Here is a 20,318-nt window from a genome sequence, read left to right as displayed (position 1 = left end):
GGTGGCGGTGTTGAGGGAGACGTCCTGCTTGTCTCGTTGTGTTTCTTTGCTCTCTCTCTCTCTCTCTCTCTCTTTCTGGGGCTCGGGTCGTGTCACGTCGATCTTCGAGGTAAGACGCAGTCGTACTGCTGGCTGGCGCTCGGGTCAGCCGAGCGTCGCTGAGCTTCGGTTAGCTTCGGGTGTTTCCCGACGGGCCAGGACTCACCCGTTCGGCTCTTTCCCGCAGGCTTGGGGTTTGTTGTGACTTGCACTCTAGGTGCAACGTCACAACTCCCCCTTCCCCACGCGGGGCGAGGCCTATAGGGTGAGCCGGCTTCATTACGTTTTTGTCAGTGTGTGACGGGTTTTGTGGTCATTTCGTCTGTGTTTTCTGTGGTCGTCTGTGGTCATTTCGTCTGTGCTTTTCCTTTGGGGTTGGTTTTCTCCTTTTGGTATTTTCCGTCGTTTTTGTGCGCTGTCATATCCTTTTGCCGTTGTCAGGGTTGCTGTTTGCTCCGATCTGTCGGGGTTAAGGGATTTGAGTCGGGTTGTATCCAGGGGTGTGCGTTGGGTGTGGGGTTGTTGGTTGTCTTATATCTACTTATTCAATGTTTTGTACTCGTTTTTAGTGGTTGTGTTGGTTTTATTTGTACCCTACTCTGTCCTACTTAGCCCATTTTTGTTTGTGTTTTAATCTACCTTATTCTACGTGGTCTTCTGTGTATTGATCAAAATTATGATTTTTCTCCTCTACTAACTTATACTATTTTTATACTATTTGTAGGAACTTTGGTGTTATTTAGGAAAGAAGTTCGTGACCAGGAGGTAGATTGAAGATGAAAGTTCGTCGAAATTCCGGTCAGGAAGAAGAAGAATTTAATACTTTGAAAGACGTGAATATAAAAAGAGTCGACGTTTCGGCCGGGCCCTGCCGACCATTCTCAGGAATAAATTCTATAATAATTAACAAAAATAGGATGCTTCAGCATAACAAATCTGAATTGAAAGCAAGGAATATGTTTAAAAACAATATTTGTTGTTGTACAAAATTAGGTGAAAATTAAACAGTTTCAAGAAACTGTCAGAGTGACAGTTTTAGGTTAAGTGTCAAAATTTTGAAAATAGGTTAATCAGAGGAAAATTGGTTGATGAGCAATGAAAATATGTCAGAAAATGCTTATTAATAATTTAGGAAATGGAATTGGGAAAAGATCAATTAATTTTGAAAAGATTACTCACAAAAAAATGACGACCAGTACATGCTTAGGTGTTGTTAGTTGTACAGCATTTCGGACGGAAGTGAAGGTTAGCGGGAATCGATCCGTAAATCTATGTTGATCACGTGTGAACTTGATCTATGTTCGAAAGTCATGGAGTACAAAGGCAGTGACCAATCGGAGTAAGGGGCGCCAATGATTTGAAAACACGATAATGTAAACTAGAGAATGTTAGAGTATAGGTGGCTAAGATGTTCAATATCTGTGTTATTCTTTGTTTGGTGTTTGGTATTATTCTTAATCTATTTTCTTATGTGTTCTATTTGTACTTAAATTTTTGTTTTTGGTTGGTTGGCTCTCGTTGGTGTGGGTCTTGGTAAGTTTCTGCGTTGTTCCTTGTTCCTTGTGGCTCGTGGTTGCTTCTCCGTGGTTCTGCGTTGGTGTTTTTGGGTCGTGCTCTGTTTCTCTGGCCTCCGTCTGTCGTTGTTCGTCCGTCGGTTTGGTGTTGTCAGTTTATTTAGTGTTTTCTGTTTTGTTCTTTCTTCTGTTTACGTATTGTTTTTCGTTTTTTGTATCGTCTTGCGTCCCGTGTTGTGTGTGTGGTTGGTTGGGGTGTTTGTGTCTGTTCGTCTGTGTCGTTGAGTGAGGTGGTGTCGGTGTTATTGTCTGTGTCGTCGTCTGTCGTTTGTGTCTCTTGCGTGGTTGTGTGTGTTGTTTCGATATGTATGACTGTGTCTGCGGTGGAGGTGGTGGGGTCTGTGTCGGTGTCGGTGTCTGGTGTGTTTGAGGGGTGTGTTTTGTGTGGTGCTGTCTGGTGTGTGATGTGTGGTTGGTGTGTGGAGGTGCTGGCTTCTGTCTCGTCTGTGTTCGTACGTTGGTGTGCCCGTCTGATCATGTATTTGTCTCTTTCTGCCTGTAGTTCTTCGTCCAAGGTGCTTGTGGCTTGTAAATTTGCAATGATTGCAATTATTTCTGGGGTTGGTCCCACGTGTTTTCTGTCTGTCTGTCTTGTCTGCGGGGTAAATACACATGTTAGTTTATTTTCGAGATGTGTTATCGGGCGTGGTTCTTTTATTGCTTATTTGATCATGTATATAATTTCAGGTCTTCTATGTGGCATTTACCCATATTTTTACCGCTTTCTTTTGTCAATTCGTAGATTGTGGGTGAGATTTTCTTTGTTATTATGTATGGGCCTGTGAATTTTTTACTTAGCTTTGCTGCCGTTCTTTCTGGTCCGGATAAGAGTGTATGGTTCTTTTTCAGAACTCTGTCTCCTTCCTTGAATTGTATGTCTCGTCTTCGTAGGTTGTAGTAGTGTGCTTGTTTTTCGTTTGCTTCTATTAAGTGCCTCTGTACTTCGTCTCTAAGTGTTTGTAGTCGTCTCAGGTGATCTGTCCATTTGTCTGTGTCTTGTAATTCTATTTCGTCGTCGTTCTCTAATTAATTTCTTAGGCATTGTGTAGGATTTAATTCCCTTACTACGTTCAAAAAGGCTGGTGTGTGTTTAGTTGATGTGTGTGCACATGAATTGATTGCGAATTGTAAGTCTTGTAAGTGTATGTCCCATTCTGTGTGGTCGTTGTTTACGTAGGCTTGGATCATTGTTTTAGCGGTTCTGTTGACTCGTTCTACGGGGTTGGCTTGTGCGTGGTATGGGGGGATTGTTGCGTGTCTTGTATTGAATTTTTGTGTCAGTTCGCGTATGAGTTTGTTTATGTATGGTGTGCCGTTATCTGTTAGTAGTATGCGTGGTGTACCCCATCGTGATATTACGTGTGAGTGGAATGTCTGTTCTACTGTTTTTGCGTTTGCTTTGCTTATCGGTATAATTTCCACCCATTTGGTGTATAGGTCTTCAAAAACTATGATGTATTGGTTTTTTTGCTTTGATAGTGGGAGTGGGCCCATGATGTCTGAGGCTACTACTGTCCACGGTTCTTCAATTATTCTAGTACCCATTAGCCCTGCCGGTCGCGTTTGTATTGTTTTTATTCTTTGGCATGTGTCACATTTTTTTATGTACTTTACTGTGTCTCTGTACATACCTGGCCAATAATATTCTTTGGCTACTCTTTGATATGTCTTTTCGATCCCTAAGTAGCCTGCTTGTATTACGTCGTGATTTTCGTGTGGTATGTGTGTTATTATGTCTTTGGGTATCACTAGTTTCCATGGGTTTGTGTCTGGTAGGAGGTTTGAGTATAGGGGGTTAGGGCGGTGGAAGTATAGTTGTTTGTTTCTGATTCGCCATGATTCGTTTTTCTCTGGGCGTGTTTGTACTTGTGTTTTCTTGTATGTGTACCATTTGTCTGTCGTGTCTTCTATTGTCTCTATGTATTCTTCGTCTTCGTGTCGTCTTGAAAGTGCGTCTGGTACGTCGTGCATTGTACCTTTTCGGTGTGTAATGTCAAAGTCGTATTCTAATAATTCTAGTGCCCATCGTGCAAGTCGGCCTGTGGGGTTTTTTAATTCTCTTAGCCACTTCAGTGCGTGGTGATCTGTGATTACTTTGAGGTGGTATCCTTCCACGTAGGGTCTGGATTTTTTTATGGACCAGATTACCGCCAAACATTCTCTCTCAGTGGTGGAGTATTTTCGTTCTGCCTCGCTTAGCGCACGGCTAGCGTATGCTACGACATGCTCTTCGTCATTGAGAGATTGTGTTAGTACGGCACCTATCCCTGTTCCGCTAGCGTCTGTTTGTAGTGTGAATGTTTGTGTGTAGTCTGGGCATGCGAGTGTGGGTGGTGATGTGAGTACGTGTTTGATTGTGTTCGTTGCGTTTTCTTGTTCTTCCCCCCAGTGCCATTTCTGGTCTTTTTTCAGTAGTCGTGTTAGTGGTTCTGTAATGTGCGCGAAGTTAAGTATGAAGCGTCTGTACCATGATGCCATGCCAATTAGTCTCCGTAATTGGTTTATTGTTTTTGGGCTTGGGTAGTTTTCTATGGGTTGTGTTTTGTCGGGGTCTATGTGTAGTCCGTGTCTGTGTACTATGTATCCGAGATATTTTACTTGTGCGCATCTGAATTCGCACTCCTATGGGTCTATTGTTAGTCCCGCGTCTGTAATCCTTTTGAGTATTTGTTCTAGTCTTTGTAAGTGTTCGTGAAATGTTTGTGTTACTATTATTTTGTCGTCTAAGTATGCGAATGTTTCGCATTCTGGGCCTATGCGTCTGTCTAGTAGTCTTTGGAATGTCGCTGGTGCGCCTGTTGGTCCGTATGGCATTCTTTTAAATTGAAATAAGACCATTCCCGGGACTGTAAAGGCTGTTATGTGTTTACTGTCTTCGTCGAGTGGTATTTGGAAGTATGCTTGGCTTAAGTCGATTTTTGATATGTACTGTGCTGTCCGTAGTTTGTCTAATATTGCTGTCATGTATGGTAGTGGGTATGCATCTTTTTTTGATACTGAGTTTACTTTTCTGAAGTCTAAGCAGAAACGATATGTGTTATTTGGCTTTTTTATCATGACGATTGGGCTCGACCATTCACTTTCTGATGGTTCTATCACGTCTTCTCTTAACATTTTGTCTATTTCTGTGTGGATGGCTTCTCTAATTTTTGGTGATACCATATAATATCTTTGTTTTATGGGTGCGTGTCCTTGTGTGTCTATTTTGTGTTTGATTAGGTGTGTTAGGCCGAGTTGGCCCGGTAGTGTTGAGATTTTCTGCTGTATTGTCGTCTGTAGTTGTGTGTGTTGTGATTGTGTGAGTTCTTGTATTCCTGCGCATATCTGTGGTTCGGTTTCTTCGTCCGTTTGTGTGTCGTCTGTTGTGTGTGTGTTTATGGGTATGATTTTTTGATTTGTGATTTGTGTGTTCTGCGGGTTGTCTTTTGGGGGGGGGGGGGGGGGGGGGTGTTTTCCGGTGGTGTATTTGTGCTGGGTAGTGTTGGGGTTAATGGTTTTTGTTTTATGGTTGTTTTTTCCGTGTTTTCATGTCTTTCTGTTGTTTTCGGGTGCGTTTGTTGTTTCGTTGCTTCTAGTTTTTCTGCTGCTTTTGCTTGTTTTGTGTGTGTTTGTGTTGATTGATGTCGTATTTTTCTTGTTTGATGTCTTTGTGTGTATTCTTTGAGTGGTGTAGGTAGTTCTTGTGGTCTGGCATGCATGTCGTAGTGTGTCTGTGGGTCATCTATAAGTAACTATGTGCTTTCTCCATAATTTATTTGTATCCCAAATCTCATTAAGCCGCTGTTCCCAATGATACACTGCGAGCCTAAGTTTGGTATTAATCCGAAATTAATTTTTTTTGTCATGTTACCGAGGCGTATTGGGAGTGTTACTGCTCCTCCTATCGTCACCTGTGTTCCGTTTCCCATTGTGGCTGTTCTGTCGGGCGTGTCGTCTATTGGTGTGCCTGTGTTGTGTAGTATTTGTATTACTTCTGCGCCTAGGTATAAGTGTGTCGCGCCTGTGTCTATTAACGCGTTAAATTCGTGACCGTGTATCTCGATTCTGATGTGAAATCTACTTTCCGTTCTGTTGTTATCTGTTGTCGGTGCTACTGTCTCGGATGTGTTTGTGTTGGTTGTGGGGCTGCCCTCCACCCTTGCTGGGTCAACCCTTACTCGTTTCCCTGGTTCTGTACCTGTGTACATTGCCATCTGAGGTGTCCGGGTTGGTTGCAGTTGAAGCATCTGCGTGGTGTTTTGCCTGTGTTCGAGTTCGTTTGTGTTTGTTGCTGAGTGTAGTGTGGTGAGTTATAGGTGATTGCAGGGTATCGAGTTTGTTGCGTGTTTTGGTTTTGTCGTATGTTGTCTGCGAGTGCCGGCGGTATATTTGGTGTTGGGAGTATTGCTGGGCGGGGTTGTGTTTGTGCGTACTTGTATGAGATGTATTGTGTGTGGTGTGTTTGGTGTGTGTAGGTTTGTTGTGGGTGTGTGTAGTTATTCAACATTGTTTGTCTTGTGTTTTCCCATTCAATGTTTGCTTCCCATTCTTTCACGGCTATTTCCAGCTGGTCGAAGTTCGTGAAGTCGTATAGTTTTATGTCTGCCTTGTATTCTATTTTCATGTTTCTGTATGCCAAGTCTAATTGTGTTCGTGGGTGGTATGGCAGTTTTAGTTGTGATAGTAGTGTTCTGAATTGTAATAGGAATTGTGTAATTTTTTGTGTTGGTCCTTGTACGTAGTTTTTGATTTTTTCTTCCAGTCTGTCCCTGTGTTGTATGTCTTGAAATGCGTGTATAATGTCTCTTTCGAATTCTTCCAGTGTTCGCCATTTGCCTTTATTTAATCTGTACCAGTTTTTTGCGTCACCTTCGAGTATCGGGTTGAGGTTGTTGATCAATTGTGTATCGTGTATTTCGTATCCCGTTTGGTAGTCGCGGAGATTTTGTAAAAATTCGTGTATGTTTTCGTTTGTATTTTCCGAGTATTTTATGTTTCATGTTTGTATTATTCTCATTGCCATTGCTGGCTGATTCCAGTATGTACTGTTCGGGTTTGGTGTGTGGTTTAGGTGTGTCGTGTTTTGGTTGCCTGTGGGGTGTATTGACTGTGTGCTGTATAGGTGTGGATCTTCGTATTCGTTTCTGTCGCTTGGTAGTGCTCCGAGGTCTATCAGATTTTGTATAAGTCGTGTGTTACGTGTGTTGGTGGCTAAAAATGTGTCTGTTCCCGCGAAGTGTCGGTTCGTTTGATTGTTTATTACCGTGTTAGTTTGCGTGTGTGTAGGTGTTGGGATTGTATTGTATGTTTGTGTGGGGTTTGTTGGTTCTGGGCTTTCTTGAGGTTGGATTTGTGTACTATGTAAGTTGTGGGTATTCTCTATGATAGCCGCATCGATTATATTTATTGCGTTTAGTGAATTTATCGTGTATCGTCTAGTTATTTCCTGTGGTTGGGTCGGCGTTTGTCGGTTTCGTGTCGCGCGCGGCTCGCTCTGTGTCGAGTTGTTTTGGTTGCGTTCGGGTGTGTGTATGTCCAAGTGTTCGCGCGCTAGGCCTTGCGGTTCCCTGTGTCCTTGGTCTGCCATTGTGTGTATCGTGTTCAGTAGTGTGTGTGTTCAACTGTCTTTATTCGAATTTTCGTGACTGTGTAGCTTTGTTTCGTGAGTCTATGTGTACTTTGTTAGCGTTTATTCTTGTGTTTTGTCTCTTAATTGTTCGGATTTGGGGTAAAAATGTAGGTAATTTACGTTGGGCGCCAATTTGTGACGGGTTTTGAGTCCGCACTGAGTATGTGGAAGGGAGGAAAAATTAAAGACGGGGCGAGAAAGTCAAGACTAAGTGAATAGGTAAAACTTTGTGTATGTATTTTTGAGGAGTGTTGAGGGGGGTTGACTCAAAACTATAAAAGATCTGTATAAAGGGGTTGTAGACGTTAGCGGTGGCTGATCACGCCTCAGCCCCTAGCGTCACTTAATTCTAACTTAAAGGTACGCGCGCGGGGGGGGGGGGGGGGGGGGGGCGGTGTAGGGTGACGGTGAGTGTGCGGTAGGAATGGTCGGCATTGCGGGGGGAGGAATGGGAGGAGGTGCAGATCGGCTGTAGATCGCAGGCTAACCTGGTGTCGTCGGTGTGTCTGGGTGGCGGTGTTGAGGGAGACGTCCTGCTTGTCTCGTTGTGTTTCTTTGCTCTCTCTCTCTCTCTCTCTCTCTCTCTCTCTCTTTCTCTTAATCTCTCTCTTGGATTGGTGAGTACCTGTCTAGTCCACTTTCTGTTACCCTCCTGTTCTGGCCATTTTCTGCTGTTTCCTGCCCGTTTTCGGGCTCTGCTTCCAGGTTTTTTTTCTCCCCCGTCGCTCACGCAAAAATTTGAGCTAAAAATCGTCGTTGCTCTCTCTTTTGAGCTACAGGACGAGGCAATTAACTGAAGACTGGTATCCCATAACCTATAATTCTTGACTGGAACGACTTGGCAGTTGACGGACGATTTTGCTGTTTACAACTCCTACGCTACCTTTCCTCTTCCCATTGGACGACCGCTAGGGAATTTCTCTGAAATATTACACCGAAGCTGGAATTAATCTTTAAGTACCTGTTTACGTGAAAGTTTGGTTCCTGTGTGCTTCAGCGTGTGCGTGTCTATTGTGAGTGCGATTTATGCGGTGTATTAGTATCTACACGACCTTCTACCACGTCTCTGTGACATTTCTCTCAGCTGGTATTTTTGTTACTCTCATTACACCAAATCGGTTGCATGTCTGATACTTGCTTTAAGTGCAAACGGCTTGTAGCCGGTGAAAAACTCAAGTGTGTAGACTGCTCAAAAAGTTTTCATCCAGGGTGTTACAGATACTATACGAGTAGTAGAAACTCTAGTCCTTGTTGCTATAAAAATCTTGGTAACACGCCATCGAGTAGTTCTCCAAAATATCAGAGAGCAGTTGACTTGTATTGTTGATACACCTGTCATGTCTCAATCGGGCAAAACTCTAGACTCGATAGCAGCCCTTCTAAATAGAAATGTTGAAACACTCAATGCTTTCATTAACTGTCAGAATACATTTAATTCTAATATGGCATCTAAACTTAATACCATTGAAAATATTGTCAAAACAGTGAGTGATCCAGGTGAAAGAATAGCACAATTAGAGGCCAGCAACGTGTTACTAACTAGGGAAATTGATTCTTTACGAGATTCATTAGCCAATACACCTGTCAACTCCTCAGCCCAGATCACCATTGCTGGTATACCATTTACAGTTACTGATAATCCGTTAGAAGTTGTTACTAAGGTTCTGACTGTACTCGGTGTCCCTGAACTTGCTTCCGACATACTCGACATTCGCTTAATCACCCGCAGATCTCCGTCGAGCCAAAATCCTGAGCAGGACAACACCAGAGAGGCAGCAAAATCATTTATCGTTTTCTTTAAATCCTCTCAGATTAGCAGCCATATTATAAGGAAAAAGCGTTCGCACGGCACATTAGCGGTTAGAGATGTTTTTGCGTGTGATAAACTCGGTAATATTTTTGTCAATGAGTTTCTTCACCCTAACACGTATAATTTGTTGCGCAAAACTGAGAAGATCGCGTCTGACAAAAATTGCAAATATTTATGGTCTAGGGAGGGTCAAATCTACGCACGAAAGCAAGACGGATCTCAGCTTATTCGTATTACCTCGGAGGCTGATCTTGACAAGTTAGGTTGATTAAATCATGTACAGAACTCTCGAAAAGCAGTGACATTGCACGATAGTTCTATGTACTTTAAAATCTGTCAATTTAATGCAAACTTGTTATTGGTATAGATACATCAAATCATATCTTAGCGAACATTTTTACTATTTTATTTCGATATCTGAAGCATGGCTCAAGCGTGAAATTTTGAATGATCTTGTCAAGATTCCGAACTATTTTATTATTCGTCATGATGGAATAGGAAAGGGATGTAGAGGTGTTGCGCGTTATATTCATGAGTCACTGAAAGCCAATCTATCATTAAATTACCTGAAGTAATAGTATTGCGTAGTGCTAGTTTATTTTGTTTTATTTTATCTTGCTTATTTGATTGTGTTTTTCATTTGATCTACTCACTTTACTTTAATCTATCTAAATTTTATCATTTTATATATTTCTATCACATTTCATTTTATTTTATTTTATCTTATTTTATTTTATTTTATTGTATATTATATGATATTTTATTTTATTTTGCTTTTATACTTATAGGTATATTTTTATAATACTTTTCCTACACTGTAGTTTTTCTCTTGCCCCAAAGTTTTCTAGGGCATCATAAAACATCAATCAATCAATCAATCTCCCCCCCCCCCTCTCTCTCTCTCTCTCTCTCTCTCTCTCTCTCTCTCTCTCTCTTTCTTTCTTTCTGGGGCTCGGGTAGTGTCACGTCGATCTTCGAGGTAAGACGCAGTCGTACTGCTGGCTGGCTGGTGGGCTTCGGTTGGCTTTGGGTGTTTCCCGACGGGCCGGGATTCACCCGTTCGGCTCTTCCCCGCGTGTTTGGGGTTTGTTGTGACTTGCACTCTAGGTGCAACGTCACAATATTAGGTTGGGTTGTAGTGTCTTGGGTCAAGTTAGGTTATGTCAAGTTGGAGTAGCCTTGACGTAGGTCAGGGTGTAGATACCTCGAGGCCGTCGCGCCGACCGCGAATTGCTCAAGAATCATTGAACTATCGAAGCTAGCGATCAAGCTTGATCGAATAAATGATTTCAGAAAGTATTTTATCAATTTAGGTTAGGTTGGGCAGTCTAGGATGAGGATAGGTTATATTGGGTTGAGTTGTGGTGTCTTGGATCAAGTTAGGTTCCGTAAGGTCAAGTCCTACCGTCTTAGGTCAGGTTAGCTTTTACTCCGCTCGGATAGGTCGGGTGAGGGCTATGGATACTATAGGCATGGAGGACTATCTCCGCGTACAGAAAGTGTCCGTAAAGCCGAGGCAAAGAAATTGAGATCGCGTCGTTGCGTGAAAAATTGTATCCATTTTTCAAACTTCACTGAGTTGACGAGTTATAAAAGTACATAGCTAGAACAAAAAAAAATGGTTCTTGAATTAGAAAAGATTTCTGTAAGTACCAAGTTTCATCATCTTGCTCACTATAAATATTTTTATCGTAAGGCGTTAGAGAATTTTTCAATCGTTCAATTATTTGTGTTCATATGTGCAAAGAAGAAGTATTCAAGTTTAAGCAATTCTTCATTTTGAGTTATTGTTCATTGTTCATGATAGTGTTCTGCGGCACATGGTTCTCGCTCTTTTTATTCGAAGTGCTTGTGTAGCATTTTAATTCAAATTAGGTTGCTTATCCTTGTGTACCGTATCTGCTGAGGACTCTAGAGTCCCAAGGGTGGGTCAGTATGAGGGATTTTAAAAAACGCCGCCGGTCGGGCGGAGATCCGAAGCAAAATTGCATATTTTCGAGGGCTAGCTGACGACCGCCGATGGTAGGGTGACGATTTCATAGACTTCTTCGGCATCAGGTGGTTGATCGATGGGAGGTGAGAGCAACGTTGCCCCTTCGAGGATTGGGATCACCCGGTTTGGCACGCGCCGGAGGCATTGCGGGTGGTTTTGCCATCCGAATTACTCAACATCTCCCTCAATGTCTCTTATTTTAAATATTTTAAAATAAAACCAAAGGGTTATATATCGACCCGTTATATATCGTATTTGATTGTGTCTATGAATCAAAACTCATTTCCTCTCCAAATAACTTGTAATTCAGTTATGGATTATTTTCAGGTTTAGCTGAGAATTTTTTTGAGTATGGCGTCGTTTATCTTGGTTTCATAACGTTAGTAAAATTTCGTTCGATGTTGTGTCGTGATCTTTTGTTTGGGGATTTTTCTGAGAAATTTTTAATGGTATTTTGCCTTACTAAAACGTTTGTGCTATTCGTAATACCGTTTATCGTTTGCATTTCCACGTCTTGATTTTGATCTTGTGCTCGTCTAGTATCGTTTGATCGACTCGGTACTTCAGCCAGATCGTTATCTATGCATGTACGGAGATTGAATTATTGCTGTTGTTGTTGTTGTTGTCGTTATTTTTATTGTTATTATTGTTCTTATTATTATTGTTGTTGTTGTTATTATTATTATTGATGATGATATGTTACACCTGTATGCATAAGGGAAGAGAATGTGGGGATATATTGTATAATTGAATATGTTATTGTAATTCTTAGACGATTCACAGTTTTCGTGGAAAAAATGTGCATGCATCGGGTTGCAAGCCGGTGTGTTTACCGATCCAGGATTGTGAGTGGGGAGAGGTTGTAAAATTGATCAATATGACTGTTCATGTAGCTAAGCAAAAACCAAAAATCTGCACACCCCCAACCATCGTTGGGTCGTGTGGTGGGGAAAAAAATCGGTCAACGAAAAAGCAGGTAGTGGGCAGCGCGCAGTGGTGACTGGGTGGAGGGTTGCAGTGGTGGACCACCGCAGCCATCAAAGAATAAAAAATATTCACAAATAGTAAATAATATAAATCCAAATATTCAATTTAAATCACTACTGAATATATTTTATTGCGACATATATAATTCGCACTTGTATGAAAATAAAACACGTGTCGCGACTGTAAAAACTAAAACCATGTGGATAAATATTATAAATAAATATGAAAACAGTGATCAGAGGCGACAAGCGTACCAACATTAGCTTTTTTTCGAGACTTAATGAATTTGGTTGAGTGGGCAGCTTCATCCTGTTAATTTTGTGTTACAGTGATGCGCGCGCATCTTGAAATTTCACTCTCATCAGTTTCTCATAACGCGCCTGAAGAAGTATAACTTCAAAAATTTCATGACAAACAAGCCTGAGCCTGCACACCCCAACCCTCATCAGCGTGGGGCATGTGATGGGAAAAATTGGTTAACGAAAAGCAGGTAGCGGGCAGTATTTGGCGTGAGAAAAATCTTGTCCTGTCGACTCTTGACCAGATGCTTTGTGCACATACAGTTTTGGGGTTTATGACTCTTTATAGCGAACAAGTCCGAGCCTGCACACCTCCAACCATAATAGTGTGGAGCATGTGATGGGAAAAATTTGATTATCAAATAAGCAGGTAGCGATCTCTTGAGAAAATTTTCCCAGCTTATACTGTTGTCGCGTTACATTTTTGCCTGTATGTTACGAGGCGTACACCCTATGAACGATTGGCTGATGGGTTTTTGCTCGGTGTAGAGTGAGCGTGTCTCGTTTCATACAAATCCGAATGGCTGTTTGAAACGTTTCCAGCATTCTGAAAAATCTCACGTGCAGAAACAGGTGTTTGACAAAGTGAGTGGTGAAAAAAGGTGTTCATTCGCAAACCCGAAGACTTCAACGAGTTTCTACTTTTGTGCGTACTTTAAAGAATATACATAGTGCTACACCAATCCTCTTACGATACTGCGAATGTCGATTGAATTTTCGTAATGATTATCACATTTGATTAGTACGATAACGAAGTTTTACGATTTGTTTCAATTATTCAGTACTCAGCATCATTGCCTCCCTTCCTCTTTCTCTCCCTCTCTCTCTCTCTCTCTCTCTTTCTCTTTCTCTTTTTTTCTCTTTCTTCCTCTCTTTCTCTCTTCTTATCTATATATTTATTTATTTTATTCATTTTATTCATTTTATTCATTTCATTGATTTTATTCATTTAATTCATTTCATTCATTTTAATAATTTTTTTCATTCTATTTATTTTATTCATTCTATTTGTTTTATTTATTTTATTCATTATATATATTCTATTCATTCCATCTTTTTTATTCATTTCATTTATTTTATTCATTTCTTTTAGTTCATTTTTATTTTGTATTATTCAATTAATTAATTCATTTTCGCATTTGTGTGTGTGTGTGTGTGTGTTGGCGGGGAGTGGGGCTAGGGGGGAGCTAGGGGGGAGCTAAGGGGGAGCGCTCCATTGTATGATCTAGAACTCTCGTATACACATTTCTGGCCTCTCATGTGCTTTGTTGCCTCGGAAATATTCGACGTACGAAAGTAAACACACGGTGTCAGAATCAAGTAATTTTCGCGCATCGTTTTCCAGAATATAAATAAACTGACTTAGAATTTTGCGATGAACAAGCAATACACTGTCAAAATTCGGGTGGGCTCTGTTCGTTTTTTCAAATCATTTTTGTGTAAAATGAGAGTGATAAGCCTTTGTCAATAAGGCTGTACTTTGACAGAATCGGGTTGATTCGATGATCATTTTCGAAAGAATTGCAATTTATGCGCTACATCATCTCGTCGTCGCCGCGTCGGCAAACGGTAATAGGGGGATCTTCGCTAACCTCCATGCTACAACGGTTGTCAGTGGCAACCAATGATAACAAGATGCTTGTTAACCTCCCGTTATGCTGCTTTCGTGTTAATTATCATTGATAATTTTAAATGCGGACGTTTTTGTCACGCTTCTCTCAATGCAGATATTTTCAAACTACTGATCTTGCTGCTCGCCTAGCTGCAAACAGAGAAAGTCAGTCTAACAAAGCCATATCAAGCTGGAACCGCCACATTCGAAAATCGAAAAATTTCCTATGGAATAATTAAGGGCTAATTAGAGGCTAATTAAATGCTCTATTTTCGAATTAAATGCTCGGCGTTTTTTAAAAGAAACCTGTGGCGGTGCCAGCTTGACATAAACCTGGAACCGCCACATCGAAAAAAAACGGAAAACAAGTGAAATTTCGGAAAAGTGTTAGGGTCATAATTAAAGGCTAATTAAAGGCTCTTGGAATTGCTCATCTTTAAATTAATTGCTCGGTGTTTTTTAAAAAAAACCTGTGGCGGTGCCAGCTCGATATAAACCAGACTTGAAAAAAAACGGGAACGAGGTCAAATTTCGAAAAAGTGTGAAGGTCATAATTAAAGGCTAATTAAAGGCTCCCGGAAAACCACCCGCTCGAATTAAGTGCTCCACCCCCGGGGGTGGAAACCACCAAAAAACTCGAAAAATAGGTGTAACTCTCGGACGCAACAACTTACAGAGTTCGTACGCACGTCAAAATTACTCCAGAATTAAAGGCTCCCGGAAAATCACCCGCTCGAATTAAGTGCTCCACCCCCGAGGGGTGGAAACCACCCAAAAACTAGAAAAATCCGTGTAACTCTCGGACGCAACAACTTACAGAGTTCGTTCGAGTGTTAAAATTACTCCAGAATTAAAGGCTCCCGGAAAATCACCCGCTCGAATTAAGTGCTCCACCCCCGAGGGGTGGAAACCACCAAAAAACTCGAAAAATCGGTGTAACTCTCGGACGCAACAACTTACAGAGTTCGTACGCACGTCAAAATTACTCCAGAATTAAAGGCTCCCGGAAAATCACCCGCTCGAATTAAGTGCTCCACCCCCGAGGGGTGGAAACCACCAAAAAACTCGAAAAATCGGTGTAACTCTCGGACGCAACAACTTACAGAGTTCGTACGCACGTCAAAATTACTCCAGAATTAAAGGCTCCCGGAAAATCACCCGCTCGAATTAAGTGCTCCACCCCCAAGGGGTGGAAACCACCCAAAAACTAGAAAAATCCGTGTAACTCTCGGACGCAACAACTTACAGAGTTCGTTCGAGTGTTAAAATTACTCCAGAATTAAAGGCTCCCGGAAAACCACCCGCTCGAATTAAGTGCTCCACCCCCGGGGGTGGAAACCACCCAAAAACTAGAAAAATCCGTGTAACTCTCGGACGCAACAACTTACAGAGTTCGTTCGAGTGTTGAAATTACTCCAGAATTAAAGGCTCCCGGAAAACCACCCGCTCGAATTAAGTGCTCCACCCCCGAGGGGTGGAAACCACCAAAAAACTCGAAAAATCGGTGTAACTCTCGGACGGATTAAGTTAGATGATCTTTGGAGGCGTTACATTAATCTCTCAATCATAGGCTCTCCGCTGCACAGTCCAAAAGTTTGTGTTTCAGAAAATCCATACAAGTTGACGTAATCCGTTCTAATTTCCAGATTTCGGTCACTTCAAAACAATGCATTATTGAATCGTCTCTGAAAACAGAAGAATTTTCAACAACACAAGCCCTACAAAAATCAGCAGAGAAATTTGAGTGAATTTCAGGGTACACGAAATTCTCAAGTGTTCAGTTGATCTCATGTTCTGTCAACGATCAAACCGATCATTTTGTACTGTTAGTAGTACAAAAGAATTCAAGTTTCACGGGACCGTTTTGCAGTAAAGTTCACTACTTCGTCGCTATCAGGAATCATGATACCCCGTTTCAATCCATGATTCCCGAGACAATTTTAAATAGAGTAATTTCTGGTTTTGCCCGTAACTTCGTGCTGGTGTATAAATGTGGAGTGCCATTGGATCAGGTGTCAACATTGTTGAAAATTGATCTTCGCTCACAACTTTGCTACGATAATGTGTTCTGCCCGTATAAGCCATTCACCGTCATCCAAAACATATTTCACTTCACGTTGACTTGGTTCATTTCCTACGTTATCGCCCCTGATCCATTGAATTGAATCCACCCATGAATCAGAATCGTAAATCAGTAATAATTAATAATAAAAATATCAGTAATAAAATATGAATTAATCATGATCACAAAAATGCAGGTGAACAGAGGGTATTTCGACAATTAGCAAAAAAAGCTTGTCAATGCGCAAGCGCTTCGAGTAAATTTATTTAATTGACCTGTGTTAAATTCCATTATGTATCAAAAACTCATCAATTTTATTCACCGGTAATTGGTTATAAGTACACATTGTTAATATTAAATCTCATCGGTAGTCAAAAATCATTTTTACTCAACAAAATAGCTATTGGTACTCACAGCATGTATGATTTCAGTAGAATGTGGATTGTGTGTAGGCGACCGTGATGTTAGCCATCATGGCATCGCACATCTCGGGAAATATTTCAATTGCAAGAGTTTTTGAAATAATCAAAACTGCCATTTTTAACTTTTCTTCTGTGTTGGGAACATCAATCGACAATATATCGACATATTTGCATTCACATCATGTGCTGTGAAGCTATGTAAGCCCTCATCCTGAAACCATACTCCGTTTTTTCGTACCTCACCAAAGGTAAACATGAGCCGTTTGCATTCGCGGCACATTAAACCACTGAAAACTTTATAATACCTAAAATACTGGAAAAATGTCTTCTTGTTTCTTGAGGTCTTAACTAGAAGTCAAATTCATAATAATATCGAATAATCAATTTTACAACTATTTTGAATGAAACTAGATAGTATAAAAAAAGCAATTTTTTATACTTCCAAAAAATTTGAGAACTTCCATTTCATCACGAAAATACGTCTTTCAAAATTTTAGCTCTCAATCTTAACATTAAGAGGTTGCGCATCGCACTTTTCCATTTTTCATAAGGATTACATGGAAGAAAATTGTTTGTGGCTCATTCTGATTTTCATCACTAGCTAACGATGCGCCGTACAGAAAATTCATAGACATATTTTTGTAGAGAATGGAAAATAAGAAACTTAGAAAAATATCATCTTTCGCCTGGATTCCATGACACGCTTGTCGTCCACCCGCATAAGTGGTGGAATTTTGCGAATTTTACCAGTATATTTAAGTCTCGATTCTTACGGTAAAAGATCTATTACAATTATCCGCCAGAGTTTGAATTTATTCACTGAGTAAACGTATAACATGGAAAAAACAGCTTCACGATGGTCTTCCAATCATTCAGAACACCAACGATCGTCTTTAAGGCAGGTAGAGATACAGCGTTCTAACCTCGTCGCTCATGTGCCGCATGCCCAACGCAGTTTCACAGTCCTGGACGACCGTCGTTGTATCTTATAGGTGAAACACTATTCTTTTCGTGTTTTTTATTATAAAAAAACGCATCGCAATTAATTTCATTCTTGATAATACAAATTTTCTTAGATTTTTTGACGCCTGCTTATATGGGTGAAAGACGAGTTCAGTCGTGAAATTCAGGCGGAAAACGATATTTTGTGAAATTCTTATATTCCAATCAATGTGTAAGAACACTTTCGCTTATGCGTTTATGAATTTTTTTTGTTGATTTTTAATCGTCAATAAAGCTCTCCCGTTCACGTCCCGGTGGTGCGTTGGAGAATGTTCATATTACTATTATACGTTACACGGATGATTCATTAAATAAATTGATGTTGCCAAAATGACCCGGCTATCGTTGACTCCCAGGCCATAAACAAAATTGGCAGCTTCTGAAGATTTGAAATTTGAAGTAGGAGTTTTCTTTATATAACGCACTCACTTTCTCAAGCCTGTAGCACAATTTAGACCATTGTGTCTATCTTTCTAGATAGCGTCTGAAAAGAGAAGAAAGGGCTGAGTTCCTGTGATGGTGACGTCGGTGGCGGTGACGAGTAATGTTTATAGTGTGGAGAGAGGTACATAGAAAATAATCTCCATCACTCACCTGCAATCCACACAAGTGAAATCAATAACTGCAAAAACAACGCCTCATTTGCGCTGGAATGACGTTCGTTGGTGACGATGCTGAAATCAAAGTAGAAGACACAAAAATTGTAACGAATTCACGCGACACGAGCATTTTTTCGCATTGAAAATCCTGGTTCCTGTTTCATCCACCTGCTACGTTGATTCGTAAAGTTCGTGTCTCAATCACACTCTTGTGGGTGGACTGTGAAGCATTTGATTTGTAATGGCAGTGTATCGAGAGTCGTTGACTGAAGAGTGATTTTGACGCCTCTAGAAACCCTGTAACTTGTTCCGTCCAAGCGTGACACGGATTTTTCGAGTTTTTTGGTGGTTTCCACCCCTCGGGGGTGGAGCACTTAATTCGAGCGGGTGGTTTTCCGGGAGCCTTTAATTCTGGAGTAATTTTAACACTCGAACGAACTCTGTAAGTTGTTGCGTCCGAGAGTTACACGGATTTTTCTAGTTTTTGGGTGGTTTCCACCCCTTGGGGGTGGAGCACTTAATTCGAGCGGGTGATTTTCCGGGAGCCTTTAATTCTGGAGTAATTTTGACGTGCGTACGAACTCTGTAAGTTGTTGCGTCCGAGAGTTACACCGATTTTTCGAGTTTTTTGGTGGTTTCCACCCCTCGGGGGTGGAGCACTTAATTCGAGCGGGTGATTTTCCGGGAGCCTTTAATTCTGGAGTAATTTTGACGTGCGTACGAACTCTGTAAGTTGTTGCGTCCGAGAGTTACACCGATTTTTCGAGTTTTTTGGTGGTTTCCACCCCTCGGGGGTGGAGCACTTAATTCGAGCGGGTGATTTTCCGGGAGCCTTTAATTCTGGAGTAATTTTAACACTCGAACGAACTCTGTAAGTTGTTGCGTCCGAGAGTTACACGGATTTTTCTAGTTTTTGGGTGGTTTCCACCCCTCGGGGGTGGAGCACTTAATTCGAGCGGGTGATTTTCCGGGAGCCTTTAATTCTGGAGTAATTTTGACGTGCGTACGAACTCTGTAAGTTGTTGCGTCCGAGAGTTACACCTATTTTTCGAGTTTTTTGGTGGTTTCCACCCCCGGGGGTGGAGCACTTAATTCGAGCGGGTGGTTTTCCGGGAGCCTTTAATTAGCCTTTAATTATGACCTTCACACTTTTTCGAAATTTGACCTCGTTCCCGTTTTTTTTCAAGTCTGGTTTATATCGAGCTGGCACCGCCACAGGTTTTTTTTAAAAAACAACGAGCAATTAATTTAAAGATGAGCAATTCCAAGAGCCTTTAATTAGCCTTTAATTATGACCCTAACACTTTTCCGAAATTTCACTTGTTTTCCGTTTTTTTTTCGATGTGGCGGTTCCAGGTTTATGTCAAGCTGGCACCGCCACAGGTTTCTTTTAAAAAACGCCGAGCATTTAATTTGAAAATAGAGCATTTAATTAGCCTCTAATTAGCCCTTAATTATTCCATAGGAAATTTTTCGATTTTCGAATGTGGCGGTTCCAGCTTGATATGGCTGTCTAACAAAATTCATCGCGCAGAATCGTCAATGACATATCGTATACCGCTACCTCGACTCGGGTGAAGTTGGCGCTGGTCGATTTTACCAGATATTTCAATTCCACCCGTTCCGCCAGTTAGTACCGAATTTTCGACAAAAAGTTCGAATTTTGAGATTTATTTCTGGGTGATGGGTTTGCGAATCCCGGAAAATTTTTGATATCCGCAATCAGGATTTTGCGTATTTTCAGAAAAAAAAATTAAACCCTTTTTTCAGTCCCGAAATCGAAAATTTTTTTTCCGCGCGCAAAAACGGTTGTTTCTAAAAAAACTTTCGACTTCGCTATCGGAGAGATCGTCGCAATTTCTTCAAAAATCATGCAAAAAATTTCTCAAATTATCACAAGGCTAGATTTTGGAGGAGGGTGGCCAATTTATCGTGGTCACCCTGTATAGGAAATGCCAGGTCAGCGGCACCTTAACTTCCTTTTTCTTTTCAGCCATTTTATTTTCGGAATTTTCCACTGGTTGTTGTCGATTCTGTCTAGTCGCAGCCAATGCTTTCGAACCATTTCCGTCGCTATTGAGCCTCGCGTCTTCTCGAATCAGCCTCACCTGTAAATTGTTGACTTTGTCGGTTGGGCTCGACACTGTCCCACGCCACCTGCAGCGTAGTGAACCTCGTGGTCAGACTCGTAAGAACTTTTGCCATCATTGTAGCGTCCTACACGTTTTCGCCGATATCCTTTAGCTGGCTCGCCATGTTTGTTATCCTAGCCACGTGCTGTACCGCCGTATCAGCTTCGTGCATCCGGTAT

The 20,318-nt window shown here is 41.2% G+C and overlaps 2 protein-coding genes across 2 annotated transcripts; one reads left to right on the top strand and one right to left on the bottom strand.

Moving 5' to 3' along the window:
- Positions 1-1,493: 1,493 nt before the first annotated feature.
- On the bottom strand, positions 1,494-7,179 carry LOC124178253. The gene is made up of 5 exons (XM_046561489.1): positions 6,639-7,179; positions 5,464-5,883; positions 3,480-4,042; positions 1,780-2,208; positions 1,494-1,673 (listed from the first exon to the last, which is right to left on the bottom strand). Exons 1-5 carry the CDS (start codon positions 7,177-7,179, stop codon positions 1,494-1,496), a joined length of 2,133 nt encoding a protein of 710 aa, XP_046417445.1.
- Positions 7,180-8,558: 1,379 nt separating this feature from the next.
- On the top strand, positions 8,559-9,299 carry LOC124178252. Its single transcript, XM_046561488.1, has one exon. The coding sequence runs from the start codon at positions 8,559-8,561 to the stop codon at positions 9,297-9,299; it is 741 nt and encodes a 246-aa protein (XP_046417444.1).
- The last annotated feature ends 11,019 nt before the right edge of the window (positions 9,300-20,318 follow it).

The sequence above is a fragment of the Neodiprion fabricii genome, chromosome 3 (assembly GCF_021155785.1).
Source record: "Neodiprion fabricii isolate iyNeoFabr1 chromosome 3, iyNeoFabr1.1, whole genome shotgun sequence".
Taxonomy (NCBI): Eukaryota; Metazoa; Arthropoda; class Insecta; order Hymenoptera; family Diprionidae; genus Neodiprion; species Neodiprion fabricii.
This window is presented reverse-complemented; position numbering and strand designations above follow the sequence as displayed.